Raw genomic sequence first — 27687 nt, 5'->3', positions numbered from 1 at the left:
AGACACCCCAGATAGTCAAAGCCGACGACGGTACGGACCTAACCTCAGGATTGGTTAGATACCAAACGGAAGATCTGCGAATGGTGTTGGAAAATCAGCATACCGAGAACATTGCCTTCGATGTCATTGATGCCCCCCAGTTCAGGCTGATATTAGGCCTTCCCTGGCTGGTTCAGCACAACCCCTTGATCGATTGGGTTACTGGCAAAACAACAGTGGACTCTGTTTATTGCGCCCAATCCTGCTACCCCTCCACGGGGAAAGAGGCGACCCGAGAGGTCCTAGCCTGTATCCTACCTAGAGACGGCTTGGGCTCGGTCACACAGGAGTCTATACCCCAGGAATACAGGGATCTGGCCCGAGTGTTTGACGAACAAGGAGCTAATACTCTGCCGCCACATCGACACTTTGACTGTAGAATCGATCTGATTCCGGGATCCACGCTCCCTTGTAGTCGAATATACTCTCTCACAGAAAAAGAAAACACCCATCTCCGCAACTACCTCACTCAATACCTTCAGAACGGGTTTATCCGTCACTCCAAATCTCCGGTCTCCTCCCCTCTCTTCTTTGTGGCAAAGAAGGAGGGGGATCTACGCACATGCATTGACTTTCGGGCAATGAATGCCATAACCGTTAAGAACAGGTATCCACTCCCCTTAATTCCTGACTTACTGGACCAAGTGAAGGAAGCGGCCATATATACCAAGTTGGACTTGCGAGGGGCCTACCATCTTGTCAGAGTCCGAGAGGGCGATGAATGGAAAACCGCCTTCCGGACGCGGTACGGGTTATTTGAGTACCGCGTCATGCCCTTCGGACTCTGCAATGCCCCGGCCGCATTTCAGTACTTCATCGACGAGGTTTTACGGGAATTCCTTGACCGTTTCTGCATAGTATATATCGATGATATACTGATCTACTCTGCGAACACGGAGGAACATCGCCAACACGTACGAGCCGTCCTCCAACAATTGCAACAACACGGGCTGTACGTGAAATTGGAAAAAAGCGTGTTCCATACCACAACCGTAGAATTCCTGGGACACGTTCTGACACCAGGAGGTGTTCAGATGGATTCCAAAAAAGTCGATGCCATTCTGACATGGCCAGCCCCGTCCTCCGTGAAACAAGTCCAGAGATTCCTAGGGTTTGCGAATTACTATCGCCGCTTCATTGATGGTTTCTCCCGGATTGTCGCCCCCATTACCGGTCTTCTGTGTAAAGGGGTGCTGTTCGCATGGAACGCCAAAGCAGAACAGGCATTCCGTGACTTGAAAGCCCGATTCACCTCGGCTCCAATCCTGAAACATCCTGACCCTACACGCCCCTTTATCGTGGAAGCCGACGCCTCGCAAAACGCCCTCGGGGGAGTATTATCACAGAAAGACGACAAGACTAACATGCTTCACCCAGTAGCATACTACTCCAGAAAGTTGCAACCCGCTGAATGCAATTACTCCATTGGGGACAAGGAACTCCTGGCCATCAAAGCAGCATTTGAAGAATGGCGACACTACCTCAAGGATGCCAACCATACGGTGACCATCTTCACCGACCATAGGAATCTACTGTTCCTCCGTTCAGCCAGAGCATTAACGGCAAGACAGCTACGCTGGACCCTCTTTTGTAACGAATTTGATTTCCAGATCACTTACAGACCCGGAAGAGAGAACGCCAAAGCCGACGCCTTGTCACGAATCGAGGAAAACGGAGACCAGAAACCCCCAGCAGAACCAGTACCCGTAATTCCCCTCCGCTGCTTTCAGGGTGCAGTTACGTCTTCCAACTTCTTGACACAACTCCACCAAGAGTTACAACAGAAAACCAGGGACGACTGGGTCGGAGACGTCCAAGGGATCACAGAAAACAACGGCTTCCTGTTCAAAGACGGACGATACTATTTACCGCTGCTCAACCAACAACTACAGGCAATGGTCCTGTGCCACGACCACCCCTTAGCTGATCACCCAGGGTACCAAAAAACCAAGGAATTACTGCAGAGACACTTCTGGTGGCCCACCCTCAACCATGACACACAAGCCTATGTCACCCGATGTGCCATCTGTACTCAAGGAAAGACGCTCTCACAACCCACGGTAGGGTTGTTACACCCCATTCCGGTTCCGCCTTGCCCGTGGCACACGGTCTCGATGGACTTCGTGGTAGAGCTCCCTAAGACCTCCACAGGACACACCACCATTCTTACAATTGTGGACCACTTGACAAAAATGGCGCATTTCATTCCTCTAACGCATCTACCGTCAGCGGCAGAACTGGCAGCCCTGTTCATGCAGAACGTGGTACGGTTACATGGCATCCCATCGGTTTTGATAACGGACAGAGGTACCCAATTTGTATCCAGATTCTGGACTGAAGTCTGTTCGATATTACAGATGGAAGCCTGTTTATCGTCCTCCTACCATCCCCAAACTGATGGCCAGGCCGAGCGTACAAATCGCACTATGGAACAGTACCTCCGTTGCCTGCTATTGTCCATGGAAACCGACTGGTCCAAAGTGGTGTGGATCGTAGAGTACGCCTACAATAACAGCAAACATGCGGCGACAGGGGTTTCCCCGTTTTATTGGCTCCAGGGATATCATCCCAGAACGACCCCCTGGGTGGAAGCTCGAACGTGTGGAGTACCTACTGTCCAGGAACACCATGCTTCCCTCCGCACCATATGGCAACAGGCTCGTTTTGAACTCGCTAAGGCCAAAGAATACTACAAACACAACACCGATAAACACCGGCAACCCGAACCAGCCTATGTAGTGGGAGACAAGGTGTGGTTATCCATCCAGAACCTCAACACGCATGGCCCCAAGAAACTGTTGCCCCGATACGTAGGTCCCTATCCCATAACCCAGATCATCAACCCAGTGTCCATGAAGCTTTCCCTACCATCTCACATGAAAATACACCCTGTCTTTCATGTTTCCCTCTTACGCCCTGTGCACCCAGACAGCTCATTGGCAGAACCTCCTCCTCCTGTTCCCGTGGAAGACCACGTGGAATACGAGGTTCGGGCCATTCTTGATTCCCGCAGAACTAGGGGAAAACTGTTTTACCTAGTGGACTGGAAAGGCTACGGCCCGGAAGAACGCTCCTGGGAACCCCTGTCACACGTCCGTAATGCTCCTTCCTTAGTCAGAGCCTTTCATGCCCGGCATCCCCAGAAACCTCGCCCTGTTACCCCTCTGTGACCGGGTGGGTTGATATGTTTTCAGGGTGGGTGCTGTCATGTTTCCTTGCGCCCCTCACCAGCGAACCAGAAGCAGGGCACTCCTCAGTCGACACGGGACTCCTCCTCCTGGGTGGTCCCGGCAGGTTGCAGTCTAGTCTTTCGGCGGCACGTAGTGGACGCCGCCGGCCGGCCGTCACTTCCGGTTGCCTGAGCATATCACTACGGAGGACGGTAGGCTCGGCGCTTCGGATTCTTTCCCTGAGCTTCGCAGGCACGCAGGAGCGTAGCGAAGGCTCTTCCAGCAACCGGACAGTCGGTCCGGACCGCGCAAGGGCGCCCAAAGATCCCGCCTTTCCTTCATATTTGGCACGGAGCCATCCTATTGCACTATTACCTTCCCAGAGCGCAGTGGCGCTTTTCCTTTGTTGTAAAGACGACTCGTGCGACGGCACGGAGCCACCACACCTGCCTTGTTTACCGCAGAGCGCAGTGGCGCTTCTCCTTTGTTGAGACGACTCGTGCGACGGCACGGAGTCGCCATCTCTGCCTATTTACCCCAGAGCGCAGTTGCGCTTTTACCTTTGTTGAGACGACTCGTGCGACGGCACGAAGTCGCCAGAACTGCCTACTTGTCCCCCAGAGCACAGTGGCGCCTTCCCTTGCTTACTTTCACACCCGACTTGTGCGACGGCACGAAGTCGCCACACCTGTATTTCCTCCCTCTAGCGCAGTGGCGCTTCCCTGGTACTTGATCCTTCCTAAGAGCGCAGGAGCGCTCGGACCCTGGCATACCTTCGGGGTCTTTTTCCTTTGGTGACCTTCACTCTCCGCCAGGACCTCGTTTGATACCAACCCCTGAACTTCATCAGTGCAAGAACACCGCGCTCACAGGTAACCAGATGAGAGTACTGCTCCACTTAGTACTGTGTTCCCCCCAAAAGCTCGGAGGGTGTGCATGTTCTCGCTCTAACCCTGTACTGTAGTCACCCCTGTTTCCTCTCTTGCCTTAGGGATCGTGGACTTCTACACAGCCTAAGGAGCCACGAAGGGTATCCCCGTCACGCCATCCACAGTCCCACTCGCACCACCCTTCCTGGCAATTTCCCCCGGTTCCCTCCTGAAACTGGCTAGTGTATTCAGTCCTTCCAGTGACAGAAGGGTTCAGGTAGGGGTTGCTCCTGTCGTCCCTGTGGGATTCCTCCACAAATACGAGGTGAGAATTGTGGGGGTCTGACACACTGCCACAAAGACTATATCAAGTGTTCTACAGAAATTAATTTGATAACTATAATTACAATTCTATTTAAAAATGTTTGTCATTCGAGAGGGGTCATCTTAAATTCCCATTCCAATGCGTGATCTCCTTGATAATTTTGTGCTGATTATGGCTGTAGGCTTTTGATCGGAGAGTGGATAAATATGACAGATCAGCATCTTAGCTGTATTTCCTTTGCAAGGTCTTGTTGGCACTCAAAATATCAGCAAACAATTTTTAAGCAAAAGCACATGAGTGCAGAATGTTTGAAAGGGAGGGGGGTGCCGATGGAGTCGGAGACCATAGAAAGGAAATTAGTAGCAGAAAGAAAGAACAGGTCTCTGTGTCCCGTGCGAATCAGTATTTATTTAATGCAATTTTAAATAGCGCAAACTTTACGCAAAGGTGTCAGAGCGGTTTACAATACAGCTAGGTAAGTTACATAAGGTGCTCGTGATGGAATTTACACATATACACTCATGACAAGAAGCCGCCAACAGGTAAATATTTAGGAAACAGATCAAGGCTGCATGGAAGGCCTCTGAAAGACTACCACAAAGACGGGACAAACAAGCAACACGAAGGACATAGGTTGGGGAGATGGGGAATAATGGCACCTCGGAGGAAGGCGCAGAGAAAATGCAGATTTCTTTTAACAACACGGCGCCTGCTACACGGATCATGAAACGCGGCCGGCCGTGATTCAGGGAGGGGAAGGAGAGTGTAGACTTCATATAAACAAACAAGAGGGGGGAGAGAGACTGCGTGGGAGACAACATGCTAATTAAAAACATATGGCCCCTGTGCACCGCTGCTGGCTCCCGAGAGCAAAACGCTCTGGAAGTGAACATTTCCCAAAAAAGCTGGGACATTCACACGCCTTTGGCCAATTGCGTGCTAAAGCCAGACGCAAAGGCCAATGGAGTGAGCACCACATGCAGGAGCTTCTACTGAAGCTTAAGTGATTTCAAGAGGTCGATTTCCTATGCAGCGCATACCCGCTGGCATAGGCTCGACCTAAAAAGAGGAAGGAAAGCCATTGAATAGAGAAGCAAGCACATGGTCCACAACGGGTATTTCAACAACAGATGATAAAAGCATCCTGAAAGCGAAATCTAAAAAGTAGGGAAGAATAATGACCAGTAAAAGTCAGCAAAATAGAATGGAAGTGTAGAGTGAAATAACAAAGAGGCATGATGTGAAATTGAGCTATGATTGTTTTCGGGCAACAATGGCATTTGGCAGAAGAACTGTAAACTATTTTTTTTTTCTTTTTAAAAATGAAGCATAGAAAAGTCCTACGTTTTCAATTTAGATACCAAAATGCACAGGTTGCATGCCAGATTAGACTTCAAAATCTACTGTGGAGGAACAAAACACTTATGTGAAAACAGTAAAGAATAAAACTATTTCCTAACGAGTTGTACCATAGACCGGAGGACTAGACCCATGGACAAAGCAGGTTTAAAGATAGCTCTATTCAGAAAAGGGTACAAATCAGCAAGTGAAAACACTATTTTGTGTCAAACATTTGCTTGTCAAGACAGGGAACTAAGGCAAAACAGAGTACCACCTTCATGACACTGAAGTGTTTCCTGAAATGAGGTGAAACATCTCTTTAAAATTGAGCTGACATTTCGATGTGGATTTGGCAAACGCAGCCTGCTGAGGAAGTCGGCTTGTTCAAAGGCTGTGCTGCTTGCACTGTAAGCTCTGTAGAGGGCGTCGAGTATGATGGGTTGGGTTGGACAGGATATGGATAGTAGATTCCTTACCTGGAGGTCTATTCCAGCCAGAGCACACCTGACAAGACTATGGATGGAGTTTAGGATTGTATAACAATGCAAACTCCTTTAATTTATGGAATAAGTGGCAAATCCAGAGAAGCCAGCCCTTCCCCGTAGGAACGGTATGGTGGAGGACATTTAGTTGGAAGATTCTCAGCCGATTTGACACATCCTCTTCAAATCAATTACCAGTGAACTCTAAATTAAGTTCTAAAAGGAGATCCAACATGTAGTGGTCCTTGAAATGTGTCCAAACAGAAGTTCAATAATAGTGATTATCTTGGTGCTGGGTCCTTGCCCTCACCTAGGATGATGCGGTGCATAGCTGCCGAGGTTTCAGATTACTGTGTGTGACATTTTCATAGCTTCAGTGTAATTACGAGTGACATTTCAGTGTCAACGAGTGACACTTTCTTGCGAGCAACATTAAGCAATGTGGACCAGGGGAACATAAATATCAGAAATTACACCCATTTGAGCAACGAGAAACTTTGAGATCTTAAAACTGCTGCAAAGCACCAGAAATGGAACCTGACCGTCTTGTCAATCAAAAAGAGGACTCAGATCTGCACTACTCTCAGTGACATCGAGTGCGGCGCCATTGCAAACAAAAGAAATGTTCTGCAGATTTCATCAAAGTCAACTATTGTAGTAGGAGCTGACTTAATGTGGCACTTACTTCGAGTTGAGACAGATAATCAGCACAGCCGGTGCCGCGGCAATAGGCAGCCCCCCCCCGTGCTGGCACACACGCTCACAGCTTCAGGCTGCAGGCAGCAGCGGTGGGGTCAGGTCCGAGTTGGTCCACCGCTAGTCTGCAGGATCATGATCATACCATGGCGCACTGCACAAAACACATAGCAGGTCAAAAGCGGCAAGCAGCTCCCTCTGCTACAAGGCGGCAGCAGGCTCACAAATACGAGTCTGCTGCTACCGGCGCTGGTGGGGCTGGAGACGCTGGGTGAGCCTCACAGAGGCTGTGCCAGACGGCTAGGGTTGTGTGAGCAGTGTGCTCACCTCAGCTGCACTGACAATGCTGAGCAGTCTGACAATTAACTTCAAAATACCACCCAGTCAGCTCGTGCAGAGGCAGCAGGACGATGCACCAATTTAAACGAGTCTGACAACTGTGAGAGACTCACTCACCGTTTCCACAGTAGCCACTGGGTGCACCGACAGTGACTCCGACGTCACAGTTATCATACTGCCATGGTGTTGTCGGGTTGTGTTACACTGTAGCGCAGTTACTACTATGTGAACAGATGAGCGCCAGCTACCTAAGCCTGCCAGGGAGCAGTGCATAACGGCCACACTGCGCCCATTCCAGGAACCGTACCATACTTGTGCATCTGCATTACTAAACACAGCCAACAGTCGTCGTATTTGGTGGTCGTTGTTGGCCGCAGTTTTTATTAGGTCTCGCCTGAGACAGCGCTTTAGCGCTGCTCTGGCGAGACTTATAGTAAGCGAGTTTTGGAAGTGCAAACAAGTGCTTTAAGGCCTCCAAATACAGTGCATGTGTGCCGGGCGCGCGCACCATTTGGAGGCCTGAAAGCACTTGTTTTCTTTCACTTTCGCCTGTCACACAGCCGCGCTTTGAAGTGTGATCGCGATTGCGATCACTTACATTTCGCGGGCGCTTTGATGTTTTCAGTGAGCCGCGCGGCCACTGAGGACATCAAAGCGCCCGTGAACACCATTTGCCACCCCCACCTCTTCAGCCAACTTACTCGCCATGTCTGCTCTGGATTCTTGTTTTAAATGAAACTAGTGGCACTGTACTGTTTGAGCGTCATGTCGGAAGATACAAGCACCAAATTTGGCGTATCGTTTTGAATCATGGCAACGAATAGCAGTTGGAACGGTTTGAAAACTACTCGAAGAGCGTGCTCTATAAAATATACGTCTATGCTGCCAAACAGACAGGCCTACGTGTACTGTCTTGTCTGGGTCTTTGTAATGCCAGGCTTCTCCTCCCCCAAACTGTTAAATGACAGAGGCAGGCCGGCCTGCGTGCTCAGCAGAGCTCAGGAGAGTGTGCCCCTGCTGTGGGCTAACGGACGTTGCCTTTCATAGGGAAGCAGCCTACGCCAGACCCCTTATTTTTGGGAGCCAAAGCCGCAGGAGGGCTTTCGGTCTTTTGCTATGCGAATAAGAACAGCCTGTGTTTCCCCAAATTCCCCAATTTGAAAGGGGACTCGCTCGGGCTCCAGAGAAGTGGCCCGAGCATAGTGACCTCGCCAGGGACTCAGTCACAGCCCTACCAGGTACCTAACCGCAGCTGGGCAGCCGTACTTTAGTCTGAGGTTTCCGGACAGTGCGGGCCCCGTTGCTGCAGTGCCAGCGTTGTGGTGCCCTGCTCTACCAGCGCCCCGCCTCGTCCAGTCCCTTCCTCCTGCATATATGGTCCCATGTGTAACAGTGCAATAGCGCCTAGGAAGAGCACAGGCACAAACCTATCAACATGCCCCTTTCGCAGTCACACTACAATTAATGGATCCACGCCCGACAGAGAGTGACGTATTTATTTCACAAATTAATCGTGTTGGGAGCGCAGGTAGAGAAGAATTTTTTTTTACCGGTAATGCGATTGTAATGTGCAGAAGTAGATCGACCATTAAACACGTTACGTTTTTGATATACAACACATTACTTTGATTATTGCAGGTTTGTATTTCCTACCAGCGTTACTTTTTTAATGATAGATACCAGTGCTTTAAATGGGCAGGTACTGCCCAGTACTGTGTACCTGTACTTCTTTAATGTGAAGGGCAGTAAGTACCTGCACTTTGAAGCCCTGCTGCAATACATGGCAGTGGATGCGACCCGGTACTTTTTTAGGAGCCACAGGTACTCTAAATAGAGAGTACCTGGACTTATATATTTCCATTTAAAGCATTGTTAGACACTATGCATTTTGTTATTCTCCTGTGTTATGTGAAGTATGTTTTTGCCTGTCAAAAAAACAATACTGACACCTTAACTTCACAGCATTATAGTGAGTTGCATTGCCTCAGCTGCCATACAAACAATGCCAATATGTTACCTGACTATAGGTTAACGTCACATGAACAATACATTTAGACCATGCGGGTCTATCTAGCTGTGATGTTGATAACCGGACTTCTATTTTTAGCTCCATTCATTCTAAAAAAATGTTGTTTTTTTTAGTTCTGATCTAAAAAGTGTAAAAATGCTTTTATCCATATCTGTTTGTAGGACACAGGATAGTCTGTGGACAAATGTTTCTGGAAATCTGAAAGCTGTTGCAGAGCTATTAGTTAAATCTTAGCGGTAGTTAAAAAAAAAAAATCTTAACATTTGATTATCGGCGTTACAAGCAAAGTTTAGTATGTTATTTTGGCCACATCAATAGTTTAAAAAGATGCAGTTTCTGTTCAGTTAGTGTTTGTGCGCATTGCTCAATGCTCCACAATAACAGCAATAAAGAATACGTTTAAAATAAAGACACTTATCTCCTCCTAATTGTTCTTTTTGTTGAAGTGTTAACATTTTTTTGGTAGACTCTTAAATACTCGTCGAAAACTCATCCTAGTACTACTTTTCATAGAAACGTAGCGTACGAAAAAATTCCATTTCCATTGTAGACGTTTTCTGTTATTTATCAAAAACACAAATAAGTTACTGATTGTGTAGTCTGTCATCTTTTTCCTCTGGCTTATAGGAATCGGATTTCCTGTTTTTTGTAGAGGCCTTTTGCTATCAGGTTTTTTTGTGAAAAGCTTGTTAATGACCAGCTGGTACCTAGAGGTCCCACATTAACTTTATGATTTAGGCAGGCATACGTAGGCCTTAAATGTTTCCTTCCTTGCGCCTTGCAGATCTGTGAAAAGAATTCCAAATACGTGTGGCATGTTTGTAACTGCTACTGCTAAATATTTGCATACTTCCTATGTTGGACTTTGGCAATGCATTTACATGCTACCATGAAGCATGTATCCTCTACTAAAAATTGGTTGTAGAAACATCCACAGGAAATAAACTGCCAAAATCATTTTCTAATGCTTCCAACCATACTACAGTTATCCGCAAAATATAGGTTTGTGTTTTTTTTAGATGTTTTGTTGTGTCGCCTGTTTTAAGCATATATTATCAGTTTAAAGTGCGTAGTGGTTACTTTTCAAAATCACAGTTGTCTTTATCCATTTAGTCGTGTCTGACTCTTGGTGATTAAATGGATAAAATTCCTCCAGTTGATTTGGCTCACTGGCTCTCTAACTGACTGACTGACTCTCACTCTCTCTCTGACTGACTGACTCTCTCACTGACTGCCATCTGGCATCGGACTTGAAAGCAGCAGACTGCTTTCGCCAGCGCACGCTCGGCCTCACTTCCTGCATCCCCTCTTACAACAATTAACTTTCGTTATAACTCACATCCCCTATGCTCGTTCCCTCCCACCCTTCCTTTGATGTCCGCTTTTCTTGTTCTTTACAAACCACGCCGCACACTGCTGCACGCCACACACTGCTGCACGCCGCACACTGCTGCACGCCGCACACTGCTGCACGCCGCACACTGCTGCACGCCGCACACTGCTGCACGCCGCACACTGCTGCACGCCCCACACTGCTGCACGCCCCACACTGCTGCACGCCCCACACTGCTGCACGCCTCACACTGCTGCACGCCTCACACTGCTGCACACCGTACACTGCTACACGCCACACACTGCTGCACGCCACACACTGCTGCATGCCGCTGCACGCCACACACTGCTGCACGCCACACACTGCTGCACGCCGCACACTGCTGCACGCCACACACTGCTGCACGCCTCACACTGCTACTCACTGCTGCATGCTGCACAACACTGCTGCACGCAGCACACTGCTGCACGCCGCACACTGCTGCACGCCACACAGTGCTGCATGCCTCACACTACTACACGAAACACTGTTGCACGCCACACACTGTTGCACGCCGCACACTGCTGCACGCCGCACACTGCTGCACGCCGCACACTGCTGCACGCCGCACGCCGCACACTGCTGCACTCCACACACTGCTTTTATGCGAGTTTATGCTACTGACATTGTAAATGACAATGCCTTTTATTTGTTTTAAAACCAAAACATAAATAAAAGGCATTGTAATTTTACAATGCCAATAGCTCAAACTCTTATAAATGCGAGACCTATTGCATTGCAAATGCTTGTTACTTATTACATACGTCACACTTGTACAACTCCCCTGGACACCCCCTTGGGGGCCGGGGTCATGAATCATTGTCACACATTATTACAAATTGGATGTCACACACTGTCAGCTAGACATCATAAATCATGGGTCATAAATCATTGTGTGCCATAAATCATTCTGCCACAATTGGTCCTTATTTTGTTGCCATAAATCACTCTGCCTGATCACCATAAATCAGCAGCCATAAATCATGGGACATAAATCATCGGTATGTCATAAATCATTCTGTCACAAACTATCATAATTTCGTTGTCATAAATCCTTCTGCATGAGCATCATAAATCATCAGCCATAAATCATGGGTCATAAATCATCGGTATGTCATAAATCATTCTGTCACAATCTGTCATCATTTCGCTGTCATAAATCATTCTGCATGAGCATCATAAATCATCCGCCATAAATCGTCGGCTGGCCATAAATCACTGGTTTGTCTTTTGCTCATTTGCAACTCCTAGGGTCGTAAATCACCGTGACAGCTCGTTGATTGTTCTTTGTTGTTTACCACGCCCCTTTGCGTGTGGGGGGTAGCCTTTCCCCAGAGTTAGGCCCCAACTCGCTACCTTGTTAAGACTGTTGTGCCCCACCTTCTGGCAGGGGCTGGGCTGCGAGCGCCGTCTCCGTTTGCTACTCCGATTTTGTCAGGCGTACTCACCCTGCAGTGCGGCATCCCAGAGTGAGTGGCCATCCTTCTACACACCACCCTGTCGGTGTGCTCCCATACCAAAGCAATACACTTGTTGTTTCCGCCGTTGGATTTGCACACTCTGTGCGCTCTCGTTGCGTGGGGGCAGCTTCCACCCAGAGTTAGGCCCCAACTCGCTACCTTGTTAAGACTGTTGTGCCCTGCCGACTGGTGGGGGCTGGGCTGCGAGCGCCGTCTCCATTACCTACCCCCTGTTTGTCGGCCATCTCACCCTGCCGTGTGGCATCCCAAAGTGAGTGGCCCTACTCCCGCACACCGTCTGTCGGTGTGTCTCCATATCCAACCCTTGTACCCGTAGTTTCTTTTGTTTTCGTCAGCACTGCGACGCTGCTGCTCCCTAGGTGTGGGTGGGTGGGATTTGAAAATCGTTGGCGCCGCTCCCCCAGCTCCCATGATGTGCAAGTGGGCTGCCCCAGGGGAAGCGTCGTCGTATATCCCTCCTTCCTCTTTTCCTATTGTTCTTGGAAGGGGGCAGGGGCCTCAGGGCGTTTCGCCCTGCGGCGCTTCTCGCTGGCGAGAACCAGTTCCGTTCCTTGTTGGGCTCTGGCGGCCATTATGGCGCCGGCCTGCGAGCCCCCTTCGGGGGCGGCCTTTGCTACACCGCACGCTGCCACAGCTTTCAGTATGGTGCATGCATTCTAAGCGCTCCAGCTTCACAGCTGTGAGAGGCTCTATAATGCGTGATGTTGTATTTCAGAGCAGTGGGGGGGGGACCACCATACTGAAATATGCCAGTACAACGCCTGATGCGTGGTACTTGGGAGGGCTGGCAGTGTATACAGATAAATGCACTAAAAAACACAGGAGGTTACAAATGCAAAATAAATTATGAAGACAAAAACACAAATCTGACCTCTTTTTCCAAAGGCTGAACTAACAAAAACCAAAGGAGTGTGCAGTTCTTCACGAGACGATCCTCCATGGCTCCCAGTTTCGGACATCCCATGGTCACCACACAGAACGAGTAAACTTGGTGAAGAATAATCATCTCTTTCCTATGCAGCAGAAGAAAACAGACGCAATCTTGAGCCACGAGAGATCTCCATTGTTAACTAGACAACAGCTGATACATTGACAGTGGACCTTGGTGTGCTCTATGAGGAAGGGTATACATGTCATGGTAAATCACGAAAGGGTTGATCACGAGGACTAAATGAGCAGGCACTAGCCTAGAAAACAAACTGTGCGAGGAGGGGTTGTTAAAACCCTTGGGTTAAATTGTTATAAATCAGCGATCACTAAATCCTCTTTACTTCTAAAGAATTAACTGATACTCTTGAAGGCCTACCGTAAAACTTTGTGTAAACGACTTTAACTTCTCTATTTCATTTACTTGGCTGTTTCTCTGAACTTATATAACGTTTAATTCTTTTTTCTGCTACTTTTTCTCTGTTAACTGCACGAAAATAAATAAAAACACATTAAAAAAAAAAAATATTTTGATTGAAAAAAATGCTGTCTAATTTTATTTCAGGCAACAATTCATTATTTTATGTAATATATCTACTACAGCGGAAAGTGCAGTCGAGCTGAACACTTGACCGAGTTCCCTTTTTTGAAGCTGTATTGAAAACTTCAATCACGTTACAGATTTGTACTGTACAGAGCAATAGCTGGCAATAGGGACACTGCCTTTTCCTGAAATGCATCTAAAAGAAATGTAAGAGAGCAAGTTGCTAAACATCAACGTTATGACACAACCACAATTATTCAGAGAAAACGGCAATATCAACTCTAATGGGAGTTAGGTGTTCAAGGAGTTTTTGGCTAGAATAACTCCTTGAGGCTGTAGCACTTGTGAGCTCCTTATCACAGTACCTAGAGGCGAAGCACTCTCATGAGCTCGTTGCTGGGCACCCTGCCTTTTTAGCCTGTCTAGGTTCCAGATATATTTCCGCTAAAACTCTTCCACCATTACTGCAACCTCCCCATGAATAGACTAGGCAGTTTTTCTAATATTAGGTGAGAATCCACTCTCAAGTGCAGTTGCCAACAGAGATAAGTAGTCAACTAGCAACTATAACATATGAAGTACTGGGAATTTTAAGCCCAGCGGTGCAGGGGAACACACCCTATGACTTCGGGTTCTTCCTGTTTCAGACCTACAGAAACACAGAGTCTTCTGGGTGAAGTCAAAGATCAGTTTATTGGGTGCAGACCAATTACAGGTATCCTAGAAGTACAACAGCGTGTATGTTCTCAGGAGACTGCTAAAAATCACAGAAACGGGCTTCTCCTTAAATACAAAATATCATGCTCCAGGCACACATTCCTTGGTTTATGGCATGGTCATTCATATGTATACATTTCAAACGAAAAGGCAGAGTCATGATGACCATCCCACATTCCAGTTAAACCAGCCCACAATTATTTACCCAGCAAGGCTCAGATCCCACATCAGATATCGATAGGCCCCAATAAACATGAGCATCTCCTGTTTGGAAAACAAGCCATAAAGCAGGAACAGTCAGGTGTGAAAGAGATTAGCTGGAGGCTCGTGTTTAATGTAAAGGCTTTATGGTGTGTCAAGCCCTGATGCTAATCACAGGTGGCCAGAGGACGGGGAGCTCGTGAGACCGGACTGACCTGGGGCAGCGGAGCCAAGCTGCCCAGGTCACAGAAAAGTCAAAGGAAGGCACATGTGCTCTAAAAGGCCCGTATTTGCTTCATGATATGTAGCCTATGTGAGGGCAACCATAAGATGGCCACTGCTCTAAGATGGAACCCACGTAGTGATGTATAATAACGTATACATAGTGCATTCATAGCTAAAACGTTACACAAAGCACTTGTACATACCGCATTGACCATTCGCGGTTCGCCAATACCGGGATAGACAGGGGTAGGGCCCTGCCTCCTACGCGGTCCTAAATTGCAAAGTACGACACATAGTCCTGCCCTCTTAAAACTGGTCGTAGATCTGTGGGGTTATGTGGTCCTCTTTATGTTCAAAACAGGTGCTCCTCTAGTTGCATTTGTCAATTCCTTCTCTCATTAAATTGAATGGAGGTGTCATATGACTAAGTTAGTGCTCCACGTGCAGCATTTGCAGCACCTAGTAAATTCTTGCAGCACATAGTAAATTCATCTCATGGTTGACATCACCAGATCACTCCTTAGGAAAGGAACGCACAATATACCACCATTCACTATCGATGACTTCCCTGACCTGCATAATCTATTGTCTACTTCACAAAACACTGTATAGTGGATAAAAAACTGAGTGTTAGTGACCACATACAAGCAAAGCTGTGGTGGTACAACACAGTAAAAGGAAACCACCTCCATCAAATAAGCCTCTCAAGAAATGTAGTAGATATGTCAATAAATTGTTTGAAGAACGTGCTCTGTTCTGCTATTATGACCATAGCCAGATAATTACTCAGTGCTGGCCCAGAGCCCCAACTAGTAGAAATAGTTCAGGTGTGTACCAAATGATTTTGAATATCATTAACACAGAGAATGATCAGGTTACAATGTTTGCCCACCCCACTCCGTACTCAACATACCTCCTTTTTTGGAAACTGTTTTTTTGGTAACAATGGCACTTATTTGGAATGAATAACAAAGGAATTGAGAGTACTGTACTAGAAAAGAAACTCAATGCTAAGTTTCAAATTACTAACACAGAAGGGAATAAAAAAACTGAAGAGTACAATAGTTATCTGACCCATTTAAACCAAATCTTTAAATGTTCCCTGAATCTGTTCACTGATGAGTGCTGCTGCTTCCTCCACTCCTGACTAATAACTCCCCATTGCTGACACTGTTCCCACTTATTTGATCTTAACTTGTAAAAGAAAAAGTGACGTTCTCAATCTATTGCTAATAAATTGATATCGACAAAGTGGAGAAGCTATATAGAGCCTACTAGGATGACTGGATTGTGGCAATGTCTCAGTCGTCTAGAAATAAAAAAGATGGGCATTCAGAAAAAGTACAGGAATCGGTCATCTTTTAAATGTATGCAGGTACTGCAGATTTTGTTCTTCTACAGCTTTGAATAAAAGTAAATGACAGTGACATTACGCATAAAAGGGAAAAATAAATGACATGGGATTTACCTTTGAGAGCAGGTTAGTGTGAATTTTCTTTAACACATTATCCATTTCAAGAAGCTTTGGCCCCACCAATGGGCTATTCGGTCCACTCAAATGACCAATATGATCCAACCCAAGGTAATGAAGTATTAATAAATCCCAATCTGATCTCTTGAATACGTCATCCAAATGCCTGGTTACGTTGTTATCAACCTTAAATTGAGAAAAATGAACATTTAAACAATCCATATGTTATATATGTCTTCAATCACATTATTAAAGCAAATAATATTTTGCAGCAACTGAGCTGTGGGTGCACAAAGTAAAAGGTCAAATCGCATCTTTCAAACCCTTGTGCTGCATCACAAGTCTAGGTGAGGTATACGTCACTTGCTGGTGCTGCAAAGGCAACTCTTGATTTGTATTAGAGCAGCATGCGTTATAGATAGAATTATGGGCTGAGGAAAGTGCAGACAGAAGCAGCAGAGGTTGCTATGCACTATGGAAGGAGAAATGAGACCATCTAAGAGGATGCAGTAGTAAATGGCCAGTGCACGCGATTCCATGACCAATGAAAATGCAATATAGCTTCTACACACACAAATCAGAAGCCTTTGTCCACCTCCACAGAGACTGTATAGAGGTACGTTTAGATTCGATGTGATTAAAACAATCAAAAACTCCAAACAGACGCCCACACGAGAGAATATCACCAATTAAGATCACTACTAAAGCCACGTGAAAGAATGTAGCATTCAATACCGAACCAGGTTACCAAAATTAATTATGTACCTCAACTATTATGCACCTGCTAATTACCTGGATGCCACTCATAACACAGCTTTGACATATCAATTCACTGCTAATTTCAAGTGGCTTTAAAAGAGCTTCCTAATATTCATAGAACATTGACCATAATATTTTATTTTTTTAAAGTATTTTTTATTGGCATATATAATATAACACTTCACATTGTTGTAATACGTTAGTAAAAAACATTGTATAATTACGTTATCAACTTAGATCTTTTTTGGTCAATCATTTGGTGAATATCCACCATGGCCGTGCAAAGGATTATCAATAAAGGGGAAATGGAGTGCCAAATACGTAACAGAAAATCAAAGGGGCATACAACCAACAGCACAAGAAGGACAAATAAACAGGGTGACCTTGCATATGGAAAGGAGGCAATCAGTTTCAGAAGGCCAACTCCCACCTTGAACGGGTAAGGGCTTCCAATTATCGTGGGTGTAGATGTGCAGTGTGAGAAGTTGGCCTGGTATATGCTGGTCATTAGTTAAAGTGGCCACCTTGCACCAGTCCAATTCGACTCTTATGGTTTAAGACAACCTTTTAAAGAAAGCTATCCTAGTGGTAGCTGTGGAGAGCAGTCTTCAGGCTAAGTCTTTAGAGGAATGTCAAGCAGCTTGTTTTACCTTATAATCTCTTGAATCACTAAAGGAAAGGACACCACACAGGTATATATATCAAATATATATGTATTTATTACTAGACACACTCTACTAATCTCTTTATGAGATTAGAAGTCAGGAACATATGCACAAATCAATATTTCACAATAAGTGAAGCACAAATATGGCTGGGGCCCTAGGGGCATACCAGACCATATACTAAAAAAGAGACTTAAGAACAACGACTTGAGAAGGGACAAGGCCTAGGGCCTTCAGAAGCGCTGGGGCCTCACTAATCCACCCAAGGCAGGTAAGTAAAGGACCCACGGGAGACGCATGCAGTGTGAGAACACAGCCGCGGATCCCAATAGACTTCAATAGAGCAAGTCGCGGTTGGAATTTTAAAGTTTTAGGATACTTCGGGAGAGTCTACAAGCAAGTCACTTACAGGGTAAGTAGTTCTAGAGCCAACACACACAGGAGCACCGTAGTGCTGGAGTTACCTCACCCAGGGAAGCCGGGTGCATAGGTGTCGGGTTGCGGCGTCGTTTTCAATGGGAGCCAAAGAAGACTTGCTGCTTGTGAAGACAGAGGAAGTGTCCGGTGGAATCCAAGGCTGGATTCAGAAGAAAGAAGACCTGAAAGCAGAAGGGACAGTGTTCAAAGTCACTTGGCAGTGACCCGGGGCAAGGAAGCTGGATGCCCACAGTCGTCGGATGATTTCAGGTGATCACGGGTGTCTTGACTCTTCAGCCACGAGGTCCAGGAGGCGTCGACGACTACCGGGAGCTGGATTTGGCGTGTCCCACAAAGTCTGCAGCTTACTGCGGTGTCGTTGACCAGATTGGAGCCAACAAGCCTTGGTAACAGCAAGTCTCGTGGAAAGTGTAAAAAGTCAGCGGTGCAGACCAGCAAGGTCTGAGGGACTCACCCAGCGAGGGTAAGTCAGGGCAGGCCTGGAGCAACCAGGGGAGCCCTTTGTATCTGTAGAAAAGTCTTCAGGGGACCCACAAGCCAACCGGCAAGGGATCCCGAAGACGCCTCAGGAGGATTCACTCAACAGGTGCCCACGGTCACTCGGGACAGGGAAGGCCTCTGCTCTTCAGTGGAAATCCTGCTGGAGGCTTGGACCATACGTGGTCCAATGCACAAGTTCGTAGAACGCAGTGAAGGGGTTGCACTCGAAAATAGTGCAGAGTACCCTGGGATTGCGGTTCCTCGTCCCTCGTGGGGTCCACTTGCCTCAGCGTCGCTGGGGACTCACGATGGCCTTGGAGAAGTCAGGAAATCCTCTTCCTGGGCTGCAGGGACTTCAGACTCCGGCAGGAGCGGGAAAGTTTGCGACCGCTGATGCAAAGTTTTGGTGCCTGCCAAGCAGGGGAGTCACTCCTTGACTCCAAGGGAGATTCTTCTGTCTTCCAGAGGTAATGGAACATCGAAGGTCCAGGATTCTTCTTCAGAGCATCGTCCAGGGATATCTAGTTTGCAATGGCAAGGTTCCCTAACTTATACTACAAGGAAGGGAGGGACTAGCTCTATGACCCCTCCTATGGGAGGGTCAGAGGAGTGGGTGGCTACAACTACTTCCCTTTGTCCAGTTTTGCGCCAGAGCAGGGGCAGGTAGCCCCTGAACCGGTTTGAGCTGGCATATGCACAGAGGAGCCTACTGCTCCCCAGTGCAGGACTTCAAAGCACTCTAGGAGTGCACCCACCCAGCCCCAATACACTAAATCCTGTCTGGGAGGTGGTTACACCTCCCTGTGACAGGATGCCCATTGTTGGGCCTCCTCCACTGCGAGTTTCGGTCAGCAGCAGGAGGGCAGCCCAGTGTCTGTGACTGGTGGCATCCATTTTGTGATGCCAGGGCTCTTCAGGATTCTACCGTGTTTCCACAGTAGGTACATGTCTATCCCTCTAGAAGGGTGGGATCATACTCCCACACCAGTTACTGGTGTGGGGGTATGATTCCAAAGTGTATGACACCAAAAACGACATGTTTTGATGCAGCCATTCCAAAGTTAGCATTAACCGTGAGGTTATAATGCACTTAAGAGTATATGGTTTGACCGCATTCACAAACAGCCCCCGAGAATAGACTCAGAGCTGCAGAGGGGCCCTACTCAGGCAGAGGCACCCCCTCACATGGAAACCAAGCACCCTGCCCTCAGGATTGATAGGGCCTGCCTTAAGGGTGAGTGATAGGTTTAAATGTGTGTGCAGGGAGAGATACAGTGAACCTATATCTCAGTGAGGAGTGCTAGCACTGCCTCACCCAGGCTGCAGTAGCAGGCCTGTGGTGTCCGATTTAGTCTGTTTCCCAGGGGTGGCATAATACATGCTTCAGCCCCTGGTAGGCCTGTGAAGTACCTATGCCCTTGGTACCTTAGGTACCATATACTAGGGACTCACAAGGTACCACAGTATCCAATCACTAGTGCACCTAATATGCACACCATGTTGTTTAAGGGAATAAGCACATAGGCTGGGGTCCTGAATAGCAGGATCCCAGCCAGACTAGTCAAAAACCATCAAAACACCAGAAAAAAAGTGGGGGCAACCATGTCGTCAGATTCCACCTTCCTACATGCAGGATAGGGGGAGTCGGGTGATCTCCACCCAGCTCTAGGTCGGATACCCCCTACGGCCTAGATCATGCCTTGGAACCAGTGAGCAATGTAATGTGGTGCAATCATTTCCTGTCCCATCATCCAGGTAGTATGAGAAATCTGGAGTTAGTGGAACCATCCTTCTTACAGTGAATCACTGTGCTCCCCAGTTCCCCCCCAGGGCCTGCCTCCGGGTGTTCCAGTGACACCAGTACCGCAGACCATAGGCCTGCTATAGGGCGAGCTCTTACCCCCTCTGTCTTCTTCTCTGGCCAATGCCCTTTCCTCAGCCCTGGCCCACTGGGTAACATCTTCCCTACAAACCAGGATCTTGGGAGCCCTCAGCTGCCTGGCAGGACATTGCTATTTGCCTTTTAGCCAATACTAATGCCAAATCTATAAACCGTGAGCCCACTTTCCATGTAGTCGGCCTTGGAAACAACCCCAGAATACACGCCTCCAGGGAAAAAGAAGGGAGCGACGAGCGCGGTCTCCAGGGTTGTAAAAATTGTCTCCCTATAGAGCTGTAGGATGGGGCAGTACCACGCCATGTGTATAAAGTCAGCAGCCAAGTGACCGCATCTGGGGCAGGGGTTCCTAGAGACCATTGTCAGGGAGGCCAAGATTCTCTGCCACACTGAGTGTCAAGAATTCCTGTCATGCGAGGGGAGGAAAACGGTAACCAGCGTAAACGGACTACATCTCCCAGGATGCTTAGCGGTTGAGAGGTTATGTAAACAGGAGAGCTGTTACATAACTCAAGGAAAACACGCCCTTATGTAAACAGGAGAGCTGTTACATAACTCAAGGGAAAACACGCCCTTATGTAAACAGGAGAGCTGTTACATAACTCAAGGGAAAACACGCCCTTATGTAAACAGGAGAGCTGTTACATAACTCAAGGAAAACACGCCCTATAAAGGGAGGAACCGGGAGGTACAAGGCTGTCGGATATTGTGTTTACACCGACGTACCTGCTTCGTGAAGAGCAGTGTTCCGAAGTGGTGCTCCAGTAAGGCAAGAACGGAGGTAGGTCGAGTCGTTACTCCCTGGGCCGTGTCTTGCCCCATCGTCACCTGTGAAGGACCCGGAAGCTCTACCGGTCAACCATTGAGCTTCGCTTTTTGACTCGGCTGAGTCAAAGCGCAGTGGCGCTTTTGCTGGTTGGAGTCGTAACTCCCAGCCCGACCAGAGATACAGGGACTGCCAGCTGTAACGCACACCAGGAGGTGTTTGCCGCGTTACAGACTCGGAAGTCCACAGGATCGATCGAGCGGCTGCTCTCGGTTCAGTCTTCTTGCTTTTGATTGGGGTATCGGTGACGCATCACCAGGAGGTTACTCCGCGTCCCGGTGCAGTCTGAGGAAGAGGTTGAGCGGCTGCTCCCTTCAGGTAGAGACCCCGGCTGGGTGTTTCCCTGACTCCTCGATTCTCCCCAACACTCTTCGTGCCCCTCACAGCCTACCGATTGGCATTGTCGGCCATTTCATTTCTGCCCTCTGTTGGCATACGCCGGGATCGGCGTATATGCAGAGGACGGTTAGGACCATCCGTGCTGTGGGCTGGTAACGTACTTAGCCTGGAGGATTCCAGTGACTATAACTTTTGTTTATTCGTTGTATTGTTTGGGCCTTCATTAAAATAACTAACTCTTCACAAGTGGTTGCGTCCTCATTATCGTGTCTGTTAAACGATCCTGAGACGTTCAGGGCGTTACACTGAGTCAGACAGGTCTCGTTCCAGAATCTTTTTCCTTTGCCCCGTAAAACATACAAGGTCCTACGCACCATTGTCACAAGGGATCGATAAAACCAGGTCACCGAGTGTCTAGCGGATCCCATGGTGACCAATAATTGCAAAACAGCATGAGTCGCAGGCTCTTCCCGGTCTCCCGCCCACAAGTCCCATAGCATACGTGTCAATGCTTTGTAAGCAAGGAATTGGCCTGGCGGCAAATCATATTGCTCCATCACTTTATCCAGCGGCACCAGGGTGCCTTGTTGATAGCAGTCCCCAAATGTGGCCAGCCCAGCATCCGTCCAGGCAGACATTTGCCAGACTGTAAAATAAGAGAGGGGTTCCCTGTGAGGCAGGCCTACTAAGGCAGTGCTGGTGCATACAACGATGTCACCGCAGTCAAGACACATCTGCGCCACCATTTCAATGCCACAGAAAGCAGCAACCCTGGGTGCTGGAGTACCGCCGATGGGCAAAGCAACTTGGCCAGCAAGGTCGCGATAAGCGTCGAGAGCCCAATCACCTCCAGCTCACACCAATTAGGTCGGTCAAGCCACAACACAAGCCAATGAAGTTGTGTAGCCACGAAATACAGTTCAAAGTCCAGTACACCCAATCCCCCCTCCTCCAAGGGGCACCGAAGAACTGTCAAGGACACTGTATGTCAACAACCCTCCCAGATTAGGCCATGCACCAGGATTTCCGGTTGTCTACACCATGAGATCGGTACTCCCACAGGTAGATTTACAAAAAAGTAGAGGAGTCTTGGGTGCATAACCATTTTGGTGAGCAAAACCCATGCCATTATGGGCAGCTTATGGACCATAATATGTTAATTAAAGAACAATATTAGTTTACTGCCCACTGCTATTTTGCGGTCAAATTTAAATTCAGTGTTTAAATAAGATGCTTGTAGAGGATGTGGCCTGGTCAGCTGAGATGGTGGCCGCTCCTCCTTGGGCCCTGGGCATCTGGTAGTGGGACTGAACTGGGTACATTGATGGGGCGTTCCAATTTTATGGGGTTTGGGCGACTTTCACTGGGTGACGCTTCCACCCCTACGAATGTACATCCCTAAAAGTAAAGTGAATGCCCTGCCATAGGCCCGCCAACTGCAAGAGAGCCTACAGACTCAGGAAGACTAAGGGGAGCCACTGGCTGCACGTGCTGTCCCAGACCAAAATTAGGCCTGTGGTGCAGGCGGGCTGTGGCGTGTGCTCAGTGCTTTAGCCTGCAGTTGAACTTTGTTGGAATGCAGATGGTGGCTGGTTCAGGCTGGTTTTGGGAATCGGATCACTATAATCCCAGGAGACTAAGATCGAAAGCACCTGTGTTGGGTAATTTCTGCTTTAAGGCAGAAGCAGAGATGCCTCTACCCTAGGGTGGCAGGGCCCTTTGAGTGAATTGCGAGACCTGGAAGACTGGGATATGTTGCCCGGGTGAGATCACTATCCAGTTTTCATGGAGGCATTAACTTCCCAGGTTTTTTTTTTTTTTTTTTTTTTTTTAAACCGTTTATTGCAATCTCAAATATATACAGGTATGGGCCTACAACCTTCCGGCCGGCCGCTAAAATGACGATGACAAATGGCATACATACAATGAGGCACTGAACTTTACATAGACACTAAGGCAGGAGGTATCCACAACGCGGGCCATGTGGCTCTGAGCCCACAATACGGTTTCATTTTATACAACACAACAACATAAATAAACACACACCCGCAAGGCAACCCACGATCAAAAGCGGCAGCACGTGCTCCTCAAATGGGGGACCCCAAACCATCCAACTTCCCAGGTTTTCACCCGACTGCTGCCCGCTGGTTTGTGGGCCCAGATGCCACATGCTGGAAACTGGGCAACAAACTTTCACCTCTCGCCTCTGAAAGACTGCTACAGTTGGCTTAAATACGACAGCAAGAGGGGTTTCATGCTAGAGGCCATGAGCATGGGGAGAGACAGGTCGTCCTCCTCACTGGCGGAAACCAAGAAAGACAAATTCACGGCCCCACTAGCTGAGGCCACCAGAAAGACTGGTAGAGTGGCCCCAACTTAGTCTCTCTGAAGCCCCAGATATAGGAGCTATGCTACAAGCTATTAAGACTTTGAGAGCAGTGTTGAAGACAAAGATTGGAGAAGTGAGATCAGTTGCAACTCTTCTCCATCAGGATCTCCATAAAATAGTTGACAGAGCTTCGGAAACTGAAGGGAGTTTCCCTGAATTAGAGGAAGCAGTCTAGGAGCTCAAGACTACTGTATCGCACCTGACTGGTGAAAGCATCAAATATCCCAGAGAATTATATACAGGATATACGAGGCTCAGTAACTGATGACAGGCATCATCTGGCCTACTGCTTAAAATTCAGTCAGGTTATGGCCACTGATAAGTAAGGCAGGCCTTCCATGGCACCTATTTTATGAATGAGCAGCTGATGAACTGCACATTATCTTTAATGTAACTTAAGGCCGGGTATTCTAGTGGACAACAGAGACTAGTGAGACTGCTCTCTAGGTAAAAGGATCTTCATATATTTTAATATTCTAATACATATTACAATTTTTCATATTGCTATCACGAGTAAATGGTGACTGCTTCATTTTTTTTTGTTTACATTATCTCTGCCGTGCATAGAAGTGATACACAAAATTTCATAGCTTTGGCATGTCTCGAATTCACATGCTTTCTCCTATTGCACAAACATTCAAAACATTTGTGTGTCTCTAACTGGTGTTTAGTTCTTTACATATAAGAAATGAAACATGCTGCTGATTGGTACATAAAGTGTTTATGTCTAACAGTAATGTTCTATGTACCACAGTTAGTATTAAAGTAATGGATAATATTGTGCGCTATCCATCTCAACAGTATCTAAACCTAGAATATTTAAGCCAACCTAGTTAAGAAAATGTGCATCAAAGTGCACAATTTAGTTCATTTACAAAAATTAAAATGGTGGATGGGAAGAGGGATCCATACCGCTATTTCTACCTACAAGTAGTAGCTGTTTCATTTGCATGCTTGCACATCTCATCACTCGACTGTGAACACAAACATTCTGTTGCCAGGCATGAAGAAGGAGAATTACAGGGAACAATGCTTGTGCCATACCCCAGTCATGGACATCATTTAGGAGTCACCAGGGGTGCAGCTGCGACCCTGGCTTGCCTTGGCGACTTTTGGCACTGCCTTCGTGCCCCTGGCCTTAAAGGCGGAAAAAGCAGTCCCAAGAGCGGAAGGCAAGGTGTTTCCTGATAAGCACTGTTTATTTTCTGCTGCTAGACTGGGATTACGTTTCATAAAATAAATTTGAATGCACAGAATTCTGAATAAAAAGAAAAGTTAAATACAAATAAAGATTATTAAACAAAATATAATTTTTCATTATTGTAAATGCATGAAAAAATATAAGTATGAACTGAACCTTCATCTTAGTGCTAGTGCCTTTCAAGTGATCAGAAGCCAAAGTGTTTTAACACTGATAAGAAACACTAAGCCAATAACATAGCTCAGATTCAATATATGGCTCATATAAGTTAGCAGAGGTGGACATAGCAATTAACTTTATCTTTTTAAAAGTGTTTTCCTGTGATATTGCAATACATTTTAAGTCCCTAATGTACAGAAGGGAAACCATTATGTTTACTTGGGATATCATATCTGCATTCTTACTCAAATACACGTGGTATCTAAAATAGACATTTATTTATGTTATTAATGCAGTGTTATTATATTATTTGTGCACTTATTACGGGGCCAAAGGTCATGTGACAATTTCCTGTGATGTCACTGAGGTTTAAGTATGTGTGATGTCACTTCCACTACCCCAGGCATTTTAGTGAATCAACGTCCATGACCCCAGTACTGATGTCTAGCTTTGTGAAAAAAAATTGAGAATTGACATGCATTACAGATCAATGTCAGGTTCTTGTGACAACCCGTATGCTTTGCCTGCCAAAGTTCTTGTTTCCCAAAATCCCCAACTCACTACTTTGTCTTCATCCTCGCAGGCCAAGGGTGACTGATAGAATTTTGCACTTTCGAAGCTTGTTTGCCACAGCTCTGCATTGGCAATTGATGTAATGTTTGGAAGGATTTCTGTGCTACTACAATTTCCTTTTTGTTTTGTCTCACTCCGTACCTTGGATCTTCTATCCCGTCGCTGTGCTTGAGCCTGCCCACACACACATGCATCACACGGCGGGAAAGCTCTCACCATGATGGCCGAAACCTGAAACCGAGACCGCTAAGTTCGTTTTTAGGTCTCGCCTGACCCAGCGCATTCGCTGGTCTGGCGAGACATTTTGTGAGGGCTCCAAAAAGTGCTACCAGGCCAGCCTAGACCTACAGTGCATGTGCGCGGGCGTCACGCTTTACCGCGATTACTTTCACTTTCGCGGCCACACGGCCGCTTTGATGTTTGATCGCGATCACTTTCGCGGCCGCTTTGATGTTCTCTGTGAGGCTTCAATAGATTGCAGCAGTTAAAACAAGCATTGGCATAGCCAATAGGTCTCGCTTTTGGGACCTTATAAGTGTTTAGTTATGCAACTGTTGCATGGTTAAACACTTTTAAAGGTCCCAAAGGCGAGACCTATTGGCTATGCCAATGCTTGTTGTGCTGGCTCCCTAGACTACTAGGGAGGAGAGTGATGGCAACGAGAGCGGAGACTTCTGCCGGTGGAGGGGGTTAGGGGCTACAGCTATCAGCATCGGACCCGTTTTTTAGGTCTCGGCTGCGTGGGCTGCGCACATGCGCAGTCTCGCTGGCGAAATTTAACGTTTTTAGGGTAGTTTCAGTAAAGGGCTTTAAGCCCCGCCCCTCTTTCCCATTGGCTGGCGTCACCGTTTATGCTAAACGGTGGCCAGCCATTGGGAAAGAGCTCTTTGTGACGTTTACTTTTGGCTCTTTCAGACGGCCACTTGGACGGGCTCGTCTGCTTTCCTTCTGCCGTAAAAGGTTTCTTATCTTTATGGGGCCATGTGTTTAAACACATGGCCCAATAAAGACAAGAAACCTTTTAAGCAGACGAGCCCGTCCAAGTGGGCCGTCTGAAAGAGCCAAAAGTAAGCGTCACAGGACATACTTAACTAGTTCCAATGCCTGGGGCAGGCGGGCCCCTGCACCGGAGTTAGAGGGGGCTCGGTGACTTTGGACAGACTCCTCCCAGGCCCCGCTGCAGTGACTCACAGGCAGGAAAGACCCTGGAGCCATGGTTTTAAGAGCAGTCTGGAGCAGGGGCCGTAGAGACAGGACAGGAGGCAGAGAGCAGCGTCGGTCCGCACAGAGAACCCAGGAGACCGACCATGGCAGCCCCCCAGGCCTTCCCCGCTCTCGCGGCTCTCCTCGCCCTGTGCCTTCACCCGGGGGCCCTTGGATTTAACCTGGATGTTGGGAACCCCGCCGTTTACACCGGACCAGAGGGCAGTTATTTTGGATTTTCAGTGGATTTTTACCTCCCGGACCTGCAGAGGTGAGCCTGAGTAATGGAAAGTTGAGCCGAAGGGGGAGTTTTAACTACCCGGTCATAAAATGCACCCTCTTCTCCCCTCACTCACGCTACGGCTTTTAAGGGGACTGGGTGCTGTGGTCACTGTTTCCTGTTCTTTTACGTTGGAGGCAGTCCCAACAGCTTTGTTTCAAACATTGTTAAAATGTGATTAAATGGGGGGTCTGTGAAAAAAGGAGCGCCCCACAGCCTGTGTCTGCTCTGTGTTGGAATCCCTTGATGG

At 47.5% G+C, this 27687-nt stretch overlaps 1 protein-coding gene across 2 annotated transcripts in view; it reads right to left on the bottom strand.

The window, feature by feature from the left end:
• PIGG (phosphatidylinositol glycan anchor biosynthesis class G (EMM blood group)) overlaps positions 1–27687 on the bottom strand; it is a 1313866-nt gene that overhangs the window by 1099016 nt on the left and 187163 nt on the right. For both annotated transcript variants that reach the window (XM_085636625.1, XM_085636626.1), the window contains exons 4-5: positions 16226–16414; positions 13015–13156 (exon numbers count right to left, since the gene is read on the bottom strand). In XM_085636625.1, coding sequence (XP_085492751.1) covers positions 13015–13156; positions 16226–16414 — 331 coding nt within the window. The remainder of the gene's footprint in view (positions 1–13014; positions 13157–16225; positions 16415–27687) is intronic.

This window comes from Triturus cristatus, chromosome 2_1, assembly GCF_964204655.1.
Source record: "Triturus cristatus chromosome 2_1, aTriCri1.1, whole genome shotgun sequence".
Classification (NCBI taxonomy): Eukaryota; Metazoa; Chordata; class Amphibia; order Caudata; family Salamandridae; genus Triturus; species Triturus cristatus.
Note: the sequence above shows the minus strand (reverse complement) of the source record. Positions and strands in the feature narration are given on the sequence as shown.